Genomic DNA, 18544 nt, shown 5'->3' with positions numbered 1-18544 from the left:
AGAAGGTTAAGCATCAAACTAATATAATACTGTCTGAATTACCCTTTAAGTGAGATATGTATATTTTATCTCGAAATAAATATTATTTCTGGCTTCTTCTGATGGGGTTAATAGTCTGGGATAAACAAAATGATTATCTATTTATTAAAGATGGGGAATTTGAGGTACACTTCTATTTAGAAGCTGATTTAAATTCTGGACTAAATTAGTGTTTTACCTGAAACAACTTGATGCTCCCTACTGCCTATTTTGCAAAACTTATCTTATTCGTGACATATATTATGTCCAAGTTCTAACTACTAACTTAAACAACAAAATTGATTCACTTTTTTGATGACAAAAAATTGCCTTAAGCCCAATCTGCTCTCCTTTAAAGTTTTCACAGGATCATAGATTTTAAAAGTTCAGATTCTAATACCAAACAAATATGTATTTTATTGTACATATTCTCATAGGATTTGAAGGTCAGTATGATTTTGAAAAGGGCTCATAAGCTTTTCCAAATTCGGGAGGCTAGGTTGGGATTAACCCACTGAAAACGGCAAACCCAGTATGTCTGGCAAAGCTGAGGTTAACCTACCAACGAGATTGCATCTTAGATCATTCTTGGCAATTGAAAACCACTCCTGCTGATGCTGACTGGCTGTATGACGTTATTAAGAGGCATTGTGAGTCCTGGTACCAGTTATTTGTCTGAGACCAGTTCTCATTTCATTTTTTTCAAATGCTGTGGTGTAATTAAGTTTTAGGCCCGATGCCTGGCCTGTAGTTCAAGTGTGGGACCCAAATGTGTGGGTGTACCACATTACATTGCATATAGACATAAAAAAATGTAAACAAGATTTAAAAAAAAGTAACAATGAAATTTCACAAAACATGCTAACAGTTATATTAGCCAGAATTACGGGCATAAACAGTATCATGATGGGGAGAACATTTTGTCAGGGTTAAGGCTAGGATACTGCGAACTTCACGCCCAATTTCATCTGACGTTGTCTTGTAAGGTGGATTTAGGCCTGGTGTTGCATTTGGGTTGTGTGGCTCGGAAGTCACTTTTTTTTTACCTGGAAAGGGTTGCATCAAGGAGCTTCTTCCCAGTCTCCTCTGCTAGCCGGGAAACCAGGTGATTTAGTGAGGTTTAGGGTATGTGCATAGGGAGTCACTTTTATTGCGGGTGCCCGCTGTAATGAGGAGAGAGGGAATTTACCGGTTTGTCTGTCTGTACATGAGTGAAGGAAATGCTAACTTGGGATACCAATTAAGGATAATATGCATGTAACAATTATAAAAATAAACCAGAACAACAAAAGGTCTGAACCCTATAATCTTGGGATGAGGATCAGGATTGATGGGAACCATCATTCCAGATACCAGCCCTTGTTGGTGGGCTATATGAGTCAAGTGTTTGACGTTGAATTGCTTCTGGTGGCAGGAGTAGGCCGCTTACATTTTTGTTGGCTGGGAGGTAGAGGCACTTCACATTGCTTGCTGTGTCGTGGGAGTCATGCTCCCACAGCTACTACATCATTTGGTACGATGAGGGTAGGTTCCATGTGGTCAGCGAAGACCTGCATATCAGCTACTTTTTTGAGAGGAAAGGATTGATTGTCCTTGTGCGCAGTGAGTCAAAAAGGGTTATCCCCACATATATTGCCAGCCCTGTTGGACTAGAACAACGGTAAATGGCTTGAGCTCCCTTCTCTTCCTGAGGGTAGAATGAGCTATGTCCTGATAGAACTGTAGAGTCTGACTTTGGACGGTTGGGGGGTTGACCCTCGCGATCTTCATCAGTTTCTCTTTGGTGAAGTAGCTTCACTATCTCTCGGGTTGGAGGTGTTAGACACTGGGGAGCGTAAAGCCCGATAGGCTTGTTCTATTGTTTGGAGGCCTCTGGTAAGAGAGCCTGAAAAATTTCCCCAATAATGCTGATTGAGGTGGATTAGTAGCTCGGGGAAGAGAGATCTAATGGCTCACAAATCCGACGCCATGAGAGTTCAAAAACTCCGCCCCATCTGTGACTGTTTTTATTCATTTTTTTTTCTAATCTTGGGCTAATTACGAGAATATTAGTCTTTTCAACATTTTGTTCCAGCTGAAACGGATAATACAATCTTATATGACTCCTACCCAGCATTCGCACAGATTGATCATAGGTTCATTGCTTTTATTTCTATTTGCGTTTTAAATAAACCATGCCGGAATATTCTGTGACATTTCTATGACTAATTATGTAATTATACTATAATAGTATATAATTACGGCAAATCGATAAGATGAACCGGTAATATCATCCATTGCATCTGTTTATTATTCAGTGGGAATGCTTAATAAATTACTTACTTTGCCATTTTTCCAAAGAATTTTGTCTTGTTTAATATGAAGTGGCTGATCGTTAGCAAGTGACATGTCTAAGACACCGACATCATACTGTATTATTTTAAAACTCTTCTTATTGTCTATGACCTTGATATTAAGTAGAAAATATTTACTCGGAACTTCTCCTCTTTCATTAAAGAAGATTTTCTGTCCTGACAAATCTGTGTAATGCACTCTTCTTACATAGTGATGGAGCTTTATAAGACAAAAACATATTAGACCTGTTAACAGGGAAATTACCACCTCAACTCCACATCATCATCTCACAGGGGCAGCTTACATTCTGCACCTGATCATACTCAATATTTTGCTCCTCTGGGCCAGTACTATGATCCAATGATCTCTTCTTGCTAGGAACCTTCTTTATTTATCTTTATTTCTTCTTTCATCTCGTTCCATCATATCTACACAGTGGTGGAAGCCAGTGGAATATGCCTATATCTCCACCTGGACAAACATCTGACTGGAAAACCCATTCCTACCTCTTCCTCTAGTCATCAGTCATTATCTCTTGTTATTGTGGACATCCCCAACTTGGGTGACACCTGCATTAATGGCCACTCTTCCATAAGGAGCTGATGAAAAGGCACAGTGAGCATATATAAAAGGAAGCACAGACAAATGCTACCAAAGACTAAAAGAATAATTATTACCATATGACTAAATAAAGAAAAATGTGACTGCGCTTTCCCTAAAATAGGTATACCCTCTGTCAATAAATATGGGAACAACTGAGCTGTGTACCACAACCCCATACAAAAAATATAATTTTGTTGTACAAAGAAAATAACCAACCAATCAAAGTTACACATTTAATTTATTGATCTGGTATATACAAAAGGCTATTCTTTATAGCAAAGTTTGTGATTTCTGGTAATGTAGTTAAAAAAAACATAAATAAATACTTGAACTTGCACTTCTCTCTTAATAATGCTCACTGTCCTCTGTCAGGTTGCTACTGGAAAACACATTGTCACTACCCTGCTTTACTCACCAAAAGGAAGTAAAAATGATTCTTCTCACTAAACTACCTCAGAAACTGGACATTATTACAGGGAAGTGCAAAGCTCAGTATTTTTTTTTCTAATATGGAAATATAATTTTTTTCAGTTTTAAATGTATTTCTCTTTTTTTTAACTAAATTAACAGAAATTGCAAACATTGCTAAAAAGAATAGCCTTTTATATATACAAGGATCAATAAATTATATTTTTAAATTGTATTGATTGGTTGTTATCTTTGTACATAAAATTGTATAGTTTTTGTATGTGGTAGTGGTATGCAGCTTAGTTGTTCTCATATTTATTGACCGAGGTTATCCCTATTTAGGGGAAAGCTCAGCCCCCTTTCTCTGTATATTTTCCAACATATTTCTATAAGAGGTATTTTCCTAATAGGACTAGCTGCCTCCCTCATATACCCACCCCTTTCTTTTGCTCTGCTCCACTATTTTTCACGTTTTTGTATTACCATGTGACTTTCTGTGTCCCAGTACACACACAAAACCACAAGAAACATGGCAGGACTCGGCTGGGGTAATTTGAGTTTTAATGATTAACAACATCAATATTTTTTTTACTTTTTATTCACAACGAGTCACCAGTTTCCCCAATTTATGCTGTTTTTCTGGCCAAACATGGCAGTATTATGGGTTAGCTCCTCCCCAGCAGTAAGGACAGGAATAATTAATCAAACAATTAAGATAGGTTAATATAAGCCTCTCTCACTCTGAAGAAACCAGTAAACAGGCTGTGTTGGCAGCACTAACTGGTTTGAGTCCCTTGTTAGCACAAGAGACTCCACCATGCAGGCCGTCGCTACAGGGAAGGCAAACCAAGCAATTGCTTGGGGCCCCCCGAGCTGGCCCAGGGCCCCAAGCAGAGCCGGTGCTTACTATAAGCGCTCTATAAAGAGCCTCAGTCGGCTGCAGTACTCCTCTCTCGTCACCTCCACGTCCCTATAGCATGGCCGAGCTCCTCTTGTACATTATGCAAAACTGCAGTACAAAGTGTTCAACATATTTCTGTTAAATGCTCACCAGGTTTAAGTATTTATATGATAATAGGTCTATTTCAGGATAAAGAGAAGCTAAGGATGAATGCATATTGTGCAAAGTGTGTGCCAGGATATAGACTGCATTGTACACAGGATTTTGCGGGACAGATATTTTATCTTGAATACGTTCCTTCCCAGTGCAGTTGTTTGCAGTAAATTTATACAGATATTGAAAGAAATTGTTTTTTTCTAGGTTTGGTGATAAGCAATTTAAGTTCATTAGCCAAATATCTTCAAGTAACGGATCATTTGGGCGATTAGAAGGATGGAATTTATGTATTAAAGTGTTCACACCAGGGATAGGGTTCGTAGGTGGTGCAATACTCAAACTGCCATTGAAGGTTTTCCCCGACTTAATATTGAAATATAAAACATATGTCCATGAAGCTTTAACGATAATTGTTATATTTTGTAAAACTGATTCAGAATTTTGAAAAATAAGAAAACAAGGCGCAGAACATGTCCCACAGGTTATTAGAACTTGAGTGGTTGATTTTCTAATAACAGCCAAATCCTTATCATTTTCTTTTTGTATGGAAGACATTTTAACAATAAACTCAATACAGATGCCGTGGCTGGTCATCTCATGGCTCAGTTCTTGGAGCTCTCTCTCTCCACTTTCATCCTTTGAGGTGATTATTCCAACCCAGTTCCACCCAAAATGTTGCAGAAACTTTAAAATAACTGCATAACGAGTCCGATCATCCTGAACAGTCCGGAAGAAAAATGGGTAAAGTGCTCTATCACTGAGTAGTGGGTCAGTCGCTCCGTAACTGATCTGAAAAAAGTAAAACTACATTCAAATCTGGAATATACATATAGCGAAACTGTAGGCACCTTAATCAACATATAGAAGTGATTATGGTGCCTGGTGTCAATGGACTCTGGGTCCTGCATCGCTACTAAATCATGTATTAACATTTATAAGAAAATCTTGATGACTGGTAGTCTGCAGCTTGGAATCCAATAACAAAATCATGGAGGCAGATCGAAGCACTATTTCACATCATACCAAGTGTTGGCCATCACTAGCTGAGAGCATCAGTTAAACACTTTCAGCCAATCACTGTGTGAATCCCAGTGTGGATTGGTATGGAGAACAAAGTTACACCTCTGTGATATCATCATTGGAGATTGTGCTGCATTCTACTGAGAGCATGTCTACTAAACAGTAAGCTATTTTTTTAATGTTACCTGTAGATGTATTCCCTTCAGCATGGAAGTTGAGTCTCTGTATGGCTTAATCCTTCATGAGGTAGGGGTTGAGCATACATGGACCTTTGGTTGTAAGTCTAGATCTGCTCTGCTCAGATATGAACTTTGTAACTAGACTTTTACTCTTAATACTAACTAGGAACCATTTTTCCTGTTCAACAAACAAATGTGTACTGCTACTGAGTTAATTATGGAAGTTGTCCCTTAATTTCCACCTGTGTAGGCTTTTGTATATCAATAAAAACCACAGCTGTCTTAAATGGAGTTGCCTAAAATATTCTCATATAAGTAGAAGTTCTAAAACCAGGAGTTTGAACAAATAAGGTAATTATTGTTTTACAGTATGGAATACTTGGTTTTGGTAACTGTGGTAACTGTGGAAATGGGTGTTAATAAGACTGAAGATCTAACTCAGTGCACATCATACTGCATGTATGCATGCCTGGATGAGTTCATCCAGGGTCTATACCTCTGTGGCAGGTGTGAGTGTGGGGCTTGTCTGAAAGCTTGTACTGGAGGTCTGGAGAAGCAAATTGCAACATTGAAACAGATTGACAATTTTGAAAGGGGTCTACTGCTCACTGAGCAGTTGAGGGCATCAGCTCAGGACTAGCTGTACTTATGGAAGCTGTTCTTTCTAACAGTTTAGAGAACAGCCTCTTTAGCATGGGTGTGTTTGAGAATGTACGAAAGGTTAGACAGTTTATAGTTGTAGGGAACTCTATTAAGAAAGCAGATAGGTTAATCTGCCACTCTGATCATCTCAATTGAACAATTTGCTGTCACAAGGGTGCCCGGGTCCGGCATGTGGCTGACATAGTGGATGAGTTATTGGGAGAGGCTAAGGATGGCCCTAAAAGGTCCAAAATAATAAGTTTTGGGAATTAGGACGTAAACTGAAGAAAAAGTCTCCCAATGTAGCATTTCCAGAAATATTACCTCTTTCGTGCTCTACAGTAGAAAGGCAGGAGTAGAGGAAGGCTAATGCATGGCTAAAGTCAAGGTGTAAGAAGGAGGGATTTGGCTCATTTTATGCTTAGGTACTTTATAGCCATGGAACTTTAGCTTAAGTACTTTATAGCAATGGTAGAAGGTCTGCTGTGCTGGGAGGCAAAATTGCTATATATAGTGCTCTTTATGAGTAGGAGACAGGGCCGGACTGGCCCACCGGGATACTGGGAAATTTTCCAGTGGGCAGTGGCACCTGAGGCCGGGCAGACAGCCCTTATCATTAGGCTAATGTCATTTAAGTATTTTCCTCTCGAACTGTGTCAGTCTGAGGGGATTAAAGAGGAAGGAGCTGGGGGCCGGTGCGGCCACAATTACTGGCGGCCGGAGGGAGGCCTGTCAGTCTTCCTTCAAAATTTACAAAAATTTTGGCTGCATGCCCCACTCCTGCATGTAAGCCCCACCTACTGAACATAGCTCCACCACCTGCACACAAGCCCCCCAATGCACGTTGCAAACCTCGCTGGTAGGAAGAGGCCACAAAATGGCAACTTCACCTACCAGTTCCAGATAAGCTTCAGCCATGACAGAGATCGTGTGTGTGCCTGCTAGTGAGTGAGCTTGTGTATCTGTGTGTGTGTGTCTGCTAGTCAGTGAGCTTGTGTGTTTGCATGCTAGTGAGTGAGCTTGTGTGTGCCTTCTAGTGAGTGAGATTGTGTGTGTATGCTAGTGATTGAGCTTGTGTGTGTGCCTGCTAGTGAGTGAGCTTGTGTGTGTGTGTCTGCTATTAAGAAAGTTTGTGTGTGTGTGGCTGCTAGTGAGTGACCTTGTGTGTGTCAGTGAGCTTGTCTGTAGTGAGCATGTGTGTTAGTGAGCATGTGTGTGACAGTAAGCTTGTCTGAAGTAAGCTTGTGCATGTCAGAGTTTGTCTGTACTATGTTTGTGTGTGTATACCAATACACTTGTCTGTGTGTGTCAGTGAGATTGTCTGTCAGTAAGCCTATTTGTGTGCATCTGTGAGCTTGTGGTTTTTATGTCAATGAGCTTGTGTGTGTCAGTGAGATTGTCTGTGTCTGCATGTGAGTATGCTTACTGTATAATTAAATGTTTTACTCTGAAAGGAATAAGATGACTGCGTAATATAAACACATATTATATACACTATATAAAGGAAAACGTATTCATACTTATTGTAATTTTCTTTTCCTGGTCATAGGCCATGACAGCACAACAATGGGTAGCTCATCCCTATCCCTAATTAGACAGTAACTAATTAAATGAAAGGTATAAGTACTGTGACAGACCACCTACCCGTTCGTGACTTTTCCCCGCTGTGTTTGTGTGTTTTGCCCCGGTTACATGTACCCTATCCCCTGTCAATTCGGGAATATCCCTTTGGGGACATTGGCTGGTTTGGCAGGCTTTCTGTAACTGGGAGGCAAGGAGGCTGGAAGCTTTCCCCACACTGTGACTCCCAGGCACAGAGGGTCCTGGGAAGAAGACCCCCTATCACCGGAAATGAGAGACCCTACATCTGGGTGGCAGGAACAGAAATCGAAAGTCATCGAAAGTGGGAAACCTGTACTTTGGTGGCGGGAACAGGGGATCAAGGGAATCCTGGGAAGAAGACCCCCTGTCACCGGAAGTGGGAACCACGTGCTTGGGGTGGCGGAGACAGGGGACAAGGGACTGGGACTCCAGTATCACGCTGAAGACTCCTGGGAGGGACAGGACCCCTGGGAGGGGACCAAGGGAATCCTGGGAATAAGAACCCCTGTCACCGGAAGTGGGAAACCCGTGCTTGGGTGGCAGGAACAGGGGACAAAGGGACTGAGACTCCAGTGTCACTCTGAAGACCCCTGGGAGGGGGGGAACCTGGGAGGGGACACTGGGATTGCATAGGGTTTTGCATAAAAGTCATGTGTGGCCCATAAAGTTGTTGTACCTCCAGGACTAGGTGTTGTCCAGTTACTGGGGGCAAATTGGTTTCTTTGCCTTATAAGTGGTTCCTGACTGACTGAAGGAAGGGGACTAGCGGAGGTAACCTGTCGGGTTGCCCAGAGTCCACTACAAGTACCACCTCCTATCCCCTAATTAAGTAATTTTGTTACTACTGTAGAAATATCCCAGGGTGGTATCTTTGTGCTGCCATGGCCTATGACCAGTAAAAGAAAATTAAGGTAAGTATGAATAAATGTTCCTTTTTCCTGGCTATATCCATGGCAGCACAACAATGGATAATACCCAAGCAATAAGTAAGGGAGGGAAGAGAAAAGAAAAAAACAAAGACTCCAGAATATGAAATGCAAAGTGGATTAGCATGAAAAAAACAAAGTGACAAACATTCAAAGAATCAACAGTTATCAACAGAAAGGACACTCTTTGCAAATTGGTCTGATTGACTGGCTTTGACTCTATTTGGTAATACTAGGTTGGTCTGGTATGCCTACTGCAACACACAGGGATGAGAGAGTCTGACTTAGAGTGAATAGCTCAAAACTGGATACAGGCAGAAATTGCTATACTTTGTGCAAAAAGATTTAAACCACATAAAAGGTATAGAAAGACAGTATAAGGAACTGTTTCCTATAGCATAATGAAATAGATGGTATATAGTATCACAATTATATATGGTATATACGTCTTTAAATCTGTTAAAGGCAAAATAAACGGAGTATATACCAGATGTTATACTTTGTAGCAAAAATATATAAACCTTATGGGATAGAAATACAGTATATGGAACTGTATTCTATAATGCAATAAAATTAGGTATCACTTTAAAATACTTTAAAATACTTAAATTAAATAAATTGAGGATAATGGATGAAATTAATACAAAATTTATTAGGCATAATACTCATATCAAATATATAAAAACACTACAAATATTAAAAATATAAGCCAGGAACGGTTTGCAAGATTATTACCAGCAGTTATGCAGTTCTTATTCCAAGTTAACCGCAGGGACCGGCTAGGATTGATGTAGATAGTTTGTTGCTAAAACAGAAATCTCTAGCTGTCGGCCGTTTGTGAGGTTGGCGTGCGTCCCAGACCTCACTCTGAGTGATGCACGCTGCTGGCCGATCGGTCCCCAGATCTTGGGATGTTTTTTTTCTCGGTAGATGTAAAACCCTTTGTTGCTGGTTTCAAAGACTGCGTCCGTATCCTGCGGATGGCGATCACATGCCCCCTATTTGTCATCATTGAGTAAACTTTGACCCTGGCCTGTACCTCACAGTCAGCAGAGACATTCCAGCCATTCAGCAGCAGACCCTCCCTCCCAGACCCTCCCACCTCCTGGACAGCATCCATTTTACATTCATTGTGAAGCTGCATTCTTAGTGAGAGTAGGGACAGTGTAGCTGCTGCTGATTTGATAGGGAAATTGATAGCTAGGCTAGTGTATTCAGTGTCCACTACAGTCCTTAATGACTCATCTGATCTCTGCTGTAAGGACAGAACCCCCTAAAAAAAAAGGGCTAGAACATCAGTCTGCTTTTTTTTTTTCTGTGTAATGGAATTGCAGTTGCCTGCCTGCCAGCCAGCCTGTGTGTCAGGCTCACAGCATATACTGTGCCCACTTGCCCAGTGCCACCACTCACTCACTGGTGTCACAATAGCTTGCATTTAACAAAAAAAAACTTTTTGGACTGTAATATAATAGCAGTCAGTTTCCTTCACTAGTGTGCGTTTCAGGGCCTGCCAGGGCACAGTGTCACACCAGTGCAACTCATATCTGGTGTAACAGTAGTGTACATTTAAAAAAAAAAAAAAATACAATTTTGACTGTAATAGATTGAATAGCAGTTAGTTGTCTGCCAGCGTGTGTGTCAGGCACGCAGCGAATACTGTGCCCACTTGCCCAGTGCCACCACTCATATCTGGTGTCCCAATAGCTTGCATTTAACAAAAACAAAACTTTTTTGACTGTAATATAATAGCAGTCAGTTTCCATCACTAGTATGCGTTTCAGGGCCTGCCCAGTGCCACCACTAACTCACTGGTGTCACAATAGTTTGAATTTAAAAAAAAAAAAAAACTTTTTGGACTGTAAAATAATAGCAGTCAGTTCAGGGCCTGCCAGGGCACAGTGTCACACCAGTGCAACTCATATTTGGTGTAACAGTAGTGTACATTTAAAAAAAATAAAATAAAATTTTGACTGTAATAGATTGAATAGCAGTTAGTTGTCTGCCAGCGTGTGTGTCAGGCTCACAGCGTATACTGTGCCCACTTGCCCAGTGCCACCACTCACTCACTGGTGTCCCAATAGCTTGCATTTAACAAAAACAAAACTTTTTTGACTATAATATAATAGCAGTCAGTTTCCATCACTAGTGTGCGTTTCAGGGCCTGCCTAGTGCCACCACTCACTCACTGGTGTCACAATAGCTTGAATAAAAAAAAAACAAAACTTTTTGGACTGTAATATAATAGCAGTCAGTTCAGGGCCTGCCAGGGCACAGTGTCACACCAGTGCAACTCATATCTGGTGTAACAGTAGTGTACATTTTTTTTTTTTTTAAATACAATTTTAACTGTAATAGATTGAATAGCAGTTAGTTGTCTGCCAGCGTGTGTGTCAGGCACGCAGCGAATACTGTGCCCACTTGCCCAGTGCCACCACTCATATCTGGTGTCCCAATAGCTTGCATTTAACAAAAACAAAACTTTTTTGACTGCAATATAATAGCAGTCAGTTTACATCACTAGTATGCTTTTCAGGGCCTGCCCAGTGCCACCACTCACTCACCGGTGTCCCAATAGCTTGCATTAAAAAAAAAAAAACTTTTTTGACTGTTATATAATAGCAGTCAGTTTCCTTCACTAGTGTGCGTTTCAGGGCCTTCCCAGTGCCACCAATCACTCACTGGTGTCACAATAGCTTGCATTTAAAAAAAAAAAAAACTTTTTGGACTGTAATATAATAGCAGTCAGTTTCCTTCACGAGTGTGCGTTTCAGGGCCTGCCAGGGCACAGTGTCACACCAGTGCAACTCATATCTGGTGTAACAGTAGTGTACATTTAAAAAAAAAAATACAATTTTAACTGTAATAGATTGAATAGCAGTTAGTTGTCTGCCAGCGTGTGTGTCAGGTACGCAGCGAATACTGTGCCCACTTGCCCAGTGCCACCACTCATATCTGGTGTCACAATAGCTTGCATTTAAAAAAAAAAAAACTTTTTGGACTGTAATATAATAGCAGTCAGTTTCCTTCACGAAAGCCATATATCCAATCTCCATAAAACTTACATATTCACAATCAATCCATTCAGGGGAACAACATATTAAAAAAATGGCACGAATCAGACCAGTGGTTCAAAAGTTAAGGGAAAGTCCTTTGTGACCAAATGAAGCATGGCTTTTCTTCCCAAAACAAGTTCCACAGAGTCTCTATCCTGGAGATAATTGGGAAGTAATCCAATTATCTCCAAGGACAGAGGCAAAACTCCATTAGCCACATGGCAGACAAAGGACAATAAAAGACATAAAAATACATACTGTTACATTTATCACATAGAACCTACACATTTACAATTTACCGAACACATAATAGCATACATAATATTGAAGACAGCCTTAATGCAATTTGCTACACAGTCTTAAAGGGACATTGTTCCTAAAAGTCATAATATGTCCACGGATGTTTTTTAAAGGGCCAGCAGCAGCACCATGCAAATCCAATATGCCCATATGTTGCACCTGAAGGGCCAAATCTCCCAGGGACCATAGTCAACAGATAAGAGGCTGGCAATCAGGCTCCTCCAACAGCCAGGGGTAAAGGGCAGCTTGTCACCAATAAACCAAGTGACAAAAGGCATTTCGTCACAACATTTAAAAAAAAAATAAAAAATGTTGACTGTAATAGATTGAATAGCAGTTAGTTGTCTGCCAATGTGTGTGTCAGGCTCGCAGCGTATACTGTGCCCACTTGCCCAGTGCCACCACTCATATCTGGTGTCACAATAGCTTGCATTTAACAAAAAATATTTTTGGACTGTAATATAATAGCAGTCAGTTTCCTTCACGAGTGTGCATTTCAGGGCCTGCCAGGGCACAGTGTCACACCAGTGCAACTCATATCTGGTGTAACAGTAGTGTACATTTTTAAAAATAAAATACATTTTTGACTGTAATAGATTGAATAGCAGTTAGTTGTCTGCCAGCGTGTGTGTCAGGCTCACAGCGTATACTGTGCCCACTTGCCCAGTGCCACCACTCACTCACTGGTGTCCCAATAGCTTGCATTTAACAAAAACAAAACTTTTTTGACTGTAATATAATAGCAGTCAGTTTCCATCACTAGTGTGCGTTTCAGGGCCTGCCCAGTGCCACGATTCACTCATATCTGGTGTCCCAATAGCTTGCATTTAAAAAAACCAAAACTTTTTGGACTGTAATATAATAGCAGTCAGTTTCCTTCACGAGTGTGCGTTTCAGGGCCTGCCCAGTGCCACGATTCACTCATATCTGGTGTCCCAATAGCTTGCATTTAAAAAAAACCAAAACTTTTTGGACTGTAATATAATAGCAGTCAGTTTCCTTCACTAGTGTGCGTTTCAGGGCCTGCCAAGGCACAGTGTCAAACCAGTGCAACTCATATCTGGTGTAACAGTAGTGAACATTTAAAAAAAAAAAAAAATTACTGTAATAGATTGAATAGCAGTTAGTTGTCTGCCAGCGTATGTGTCAGGCTCACAGCGTATACTGTGCCCACTTGCCCAGTGCCACCACTCACTCACTGGTGTCCCAATAGCTTGCATTTAACAAAAACAAAACTTTTTTGACTGTAATATAATAGCAGTCAGTTTCCATCACTAGTGTGCGTTTCAGGGCCTGCCCAGTGCCACCACTCACTCACTGGTGTTCCAATAGCTTGCATTTAACAAAAACAAAACTTTTTTGACTGTAATATAATAGCAGTCAGTTTCCATCACTAGTGTGCGTTTCAGGGCCTGCCCAGTGCCACCACTCACTCACTGGTGTTCCAATAGCTTGCATTTAAAAAAAACAAAACATTTTTGACTGTTATATAATAGCAGTCAGTTTCCTTCACTAGTGTGTGTTTCAGGGCCTTCCCAGTGCCACCAATCACTCACTGGTGTCACAATAGCTTGCATTTAAAAAAAAAACAAAAAAAACTTTTTGGACTGTAATATAAGAGCAGTCAGTTTCCTTCACGAGTGTGCATTTCAGGGCCTGCCAGAGCACAGTGTCACACCAGTGCAACTCATATCTGGTGTAACAGTAGTGTACATTTGTAACGGAACCGCTGGCACCCCGACCATGTACCCTCCGCTGATGGATGCTCCTAGTGCTTTCCGAGAACTCCCAGCACTCTGCCTGACACCATAACCACTGCAGAACCCACAAATTGCCGCAGCTTGGTTGGGGTCTCGTCGACACCAACCACTCTGGACCCAAGACCAGGGTCCAGCTTCCAGTAGGTGGACCTCTCCGAATTCCAGAGAGCAGGAACAGGAACAAGCTCTTAGCAGAGCTTAGTAATTAACCCCAGGCGTCTCTTTGACACCTTTAATTCTCTTCTTCGCCCTGCTGTGGCCACCCCCAAAACTAACCTTACTTCTGATAACTTTGCATGTTACTTCAATGACAAGATTAACAGCTAAGGAAAGAATTCTCCCCTCCTTGCCTTTCTGTTTCTCAATCACACATAGATCATGCCTTTCCTACCCTTCAGACATTCCCCCCAGCTACTGACCAAGAGGTGGCTGCTCTTCTTTGCTCCTCTCGCCCCACCACTTGCCCGCTCGATCCTGTCCCATCTCACCTTATCAGATCTCTCTCCACTTGTCTCGTGCCTTCTCTAACACACATCTTCAACTGCTCGCTCTCTTCTGGCATCGTCCCTGCTGACCTTAAACATGCCACTGTAGTACCTATACTAAAAAAAACATCCCTCGACTCATCCACCCTCTCTAACCACCGTCCCATATCCCTGCTCCCTTTTTCCTCAAAGCTTCTGGAAAGGCTTGTCTTTACCCATGTGTCTCATTTCCTCAATTCCAACTCTCTCCTTGACCCCCTTCAATCTGGCTTCCGCCCTCTCCACTCTACAGAGACTGCCCTTATCAAAGTCACTAACGACCTAATCGCAGCTAAATCCAAAGGCCACTACTCCATACTAATTCTTCTTGACCTCTCAGCGGCCTTTGACACCATTGATCATGCTCTCCTTCTTCAAACTCTTCAATCGCTTGGTCTCTGTGACTCTGTCCTCTCGTGGTTTTCCTCTTATCTCTCCCAACGCTCATTCAGTGTCTCCTTTTCTAATGATACCTCCTCCCCTCGCCCTGTCTCGGTTGGAGTCCCCCAAGGCCCCGTCCTTGGTCCCCTTCTATTTTCTCTTTATACTGCCTCTCTTGGCAAACTTATTACCTCTTTTGGATTCCACTACCACCTGTACGCTGATGACACCCACCTATATCTCTCCTCCCCGGACCTCTCCCCTGCCGTCCTGCAACGTGTCACTGCTTGCCTTTCTTCCATCTCTGACTGGATGTCCTCCCGCTTTCTGAAACTCAATCTCTCAAAAACTGAGCTCCTTGTCTTTCCTCCTCCTAATACTGATCCTCCTCTTTCACTCTCCCTTCAAGTTTGTGGTACCAACATCAGTCCATCTTTGCAAGCACGCTGTCTTGGCGTCATACTTGACTCTGGTCTCACCTTTGAGCCTCACATCCAGCATGTTGCCAAATCCTGTAGATTCCATCTTAAAAACATAGCCCGCATCCGCCCCTTTCTTGCACCAGATACTACCAAGGAGCTTGTCCATGCTCTGGTAATTTCCCGCATGGATTACTGTAACCCTCTCCTGATTGGTCTTCCCAAAAGCCGTACTGCACCCCTACAGTCCGTAATGAACGCTGCTGCTAGACTGATTTTCCTCTCTAGTCGTTTCTCTCACACCTCACCCCTCTGCCAGTCCTTACATTGGCTTCCTGTATGCTATAGGAGTCAATTCAGGGTACTAACTCACACCTATAAAGCACTGAACAACTCTAGCCCCTCTTATATCTCCTCACAGATCCATAGGTATGTCCCTTCTCGGTCTCTCTGCTCTGCCCGTGACCACCTCCTGTCCGTTGTCCGCACTCGTACGGCCAACTCGCGCTTGCAGGACTTCTCGCGGGCGGCTCCCTTCCTATGGAATAGCCTGCCTACCGCCATCAGACTCTCCCCTAGTCTTGCATCTTTTAAGAAGTGCCTTAAAACCCATCTCTTTAGGAAAGCATATGGCCTCCAGGACTAACCCCTACCTCACATACCTGTCTCTTGCCCTCTCCTAAAGGGCACCTTATTTGATTGCAAATTCCTGTCCTAATGTGTTTTACACCCACCTCCTATAGAATGTAAGCTCGATCGAGCAGGGTCCTCTTCAACCTATTGTTCCTGTAAGTTTATTTGTAATTGTCCTATTTATAGTTAAATCCCTTCTCATAATATTGTAAAGCGATACGGAATCTGTTGGCGCTATATAAATTGCAATAATAATAATAATAATAATAGCAATCCCCAGAGTGTAGTTTTCCAATCACCCAAACATGAGCTGAAACTTCATGAAGGTACAAGATGATCTGAGGTGCTGGCACACCCAGTCTGGTTTTTATTACAATCTTTGCCAATATAGGACCGCCCACAGGGAGGTATAAAACAACCAATAACATCTCAGTTACAACCCACAGATTCCGTCCCCTTATCCTGGGAGGTAACCCAATTACACATACAGTTAAAACATACTTTTTACCCAACTTTCATAACTCTAAAGCCATATATCCAATCTCCATAAAAATTACATATTCACAATCAATCCATTCAGGGGAACAACATATTAAAAAAATGGCACGAATCAGACCAGTGGTTCAAAAGTTAAGGGAAAGTCCTTTGTGACCAAATGAAGCATGGCTTTTCTTCCCAAAACAAGTTCCACAGAGTCTCTATCCTGGAGATAATTGGGAAGTAATCCAATTATCTCCAAGGACAGAGGCAAAACTCCATTAGCCACATGGCAGACAAAGGACAATAAAAGACATAAAAATACATACTGTTACATTTATCACATAGAACCTACACATTTACAATTTACCGAACACATAATAGCATACATAATATTGAAGACAGCCTTAATGCAATTTGCTACACAGTCTTAAAGGGACATTGTTCCTAAAAGTCATAATATGTCCACGGATGTTTTTTAAAGGGCCAGCAGCAGCACCATGCAAATCCAATATGCCCATATGTTGCACCTGAAGGGCCAAATCTCCCAGGGACCATAGTCAACAGATAAGAGGCTGGCAATCAGGCTCCTCCAACAGCCAGGGGTAAAGGGCAGCTTGTCACCAATAAACCAAGTGACAAAAGGCATTTCGTCACAACATTTAAAAAAAAAAAAAAAAATGTTGACTGTAATAGATTGAATAGCAGTTAGTTGTCTGCCAATGTGTGTGTCAGGCTCGCAGCGTATACTGTGCCCACTTTCCCAGTGCCACCACTCATATCTGGTGTCACAATAGCTTGCATTTAACAACAAAAAAACTTTTTGGACTGTAATATAATAGAAGTCAGTTTCCTTCACTAGTGTGCGTTTCAGGGCCTGCCCAGTGCCACCACTCACTCATATCTGGTGTCCCAATAGCTTGCATTTAAAAAAAAAAAAAACTTTTTGGACTGTAATATAATAGCGGTCAGTTTCCTTCACTAGTGTGCGTTTCAGGGCCTGCCAGGGCACAGTGTCACGCCAGTGCAACTTATATCTGGTGTAACAGTAGTGTACATTTAAAAAAAAAATACAATTTTGACTGTAATAGATTGAATAGCAGTTAGTTGTCTGCCAGCGTATGTGTCAGGCTCGCAGCATATACTGTGCACACTTGCCCAGTGCCACCACTCCCTCACTGGTGTCCCAATAGCTTGCATTTAAAAAAAAACTTTACTTTTTGGACTGTAATATACTAGCAGTCAGTTTCCTTCACTAGTGTGCATTTCAGGGCCTGCCCAGTGCCACCACTCACTCACTGGTGTCACAATAGCTTGCATTTAAAAAAAAAAAAAACTTTTTGGACTGTAATATAATAGCAGTCAGTTTCCTTCACGAGTGTGCGTTTCAGGGCCTGCCAGGGCACAGTGTCACACCAGTGCAACTCATATCTGGTGTAACAGTAGTGTACATTTAAAAAAAAAAATACAATTTTAACTGTAATAGATTGAATAGCAGTTAGTTGTCTGCCAGCGTGTGTGTCAGGTACGCAGCGAATACTGTGCCCACTTGCCCAGTGCCACCACTCATATCTGGTGTCCCAATAGCTTGCATTTAAAAAAAAACTTTACTTTTTGGACTGTAATATACTAGCAGTCAGTTTCCTTCACTAGTGTGCATTTCAGGGCCTGCCCAGTGCCACCACTCTCTCACTGGTGTCACAATAGCTTGCATTTAAAAAAAACAAAAAAAAACTTTTTGGACTGTAATATAATAGCAGTCAGTTTCCTTCACGAGTGTGTGTTTCAGGGCCTGCCAGGGCACAGTGTCACACCAGTGCCACGCATATCTGTTGTCACAGTAGCTTGCACGCATAGTACCACTAATCGAAAAAAAAAAATGACAGGCAGAAGCAGGCCACCCCGCAGGGGCCATCGTAGTCGTGGTTCTGTGATTCCCTTTGGCCCTAGAATAATGCCCAGTGTTCACAGGCCACGTACCCTGAACTTGAAAAGGTCTGAGGACATAGTTGACTGGCTAACACAGGACACCCAAATTTCTACAGCTTCCGCTCGGAACCTCGACACACCATCCTCCTCCAGCTTAGCTTCGGGCACCTCTCAAGTTACCACTCGCCCGCTCTCCGCCACCACCAACACTTGCACCACAGCCGCTTCACTTGGTATGTCAGAGGAGTTATTTACACATCAGTTGGAAGAAATGAGTGA

General features: G+C 41.9%; 1 protein-coding gene across 1 annotated transcript in view; it reads right to left on the bottom strand.

Annotated features, from left to right (window-relative positions):
- LOC134566003 (vomeronasal type-2 receptor 26-like) overlaps nt 1-18544 on the bottom strand; it is a 50806-nt gene that overhangs the window by 19528 nt on the left and 12734 nt on the right. The window contains exons 4-5 of the mRNA XM_063425718.1: nt 4415-5209; nt 2341-2571 (exon numbers count right to left, since the gene is read on the bottom strand). Coding sequence (XP_063281788.1) covers nt 2341-2571; nt 4415-5209 — 1026 coding nt within the window. The remainder of the gene's footprint in view (nt 1-2340; nt 2572-4414; nt 5210-18544) is intronic.

The sequence above is a fragment of the Pelobates fuscus genome, chromosome 6 (genome assembly GCF_036172605.1).
Source record: "Pelobates fuscus isolate aPelFus1 chromosome 6, aPelFus1.pri, whole genome shotgun sequence".
NCBI lineage: Eukaryota > Metazoa > Chordata > Amphibia > Anura > Pelobatidae > Pelobates > Pelobates fuscus.
The sequence above is the reverse complement of the archived record's forward strand: the minus strand, read 5'-3'. Positions and strand labels throughout refer to the sequence as shown.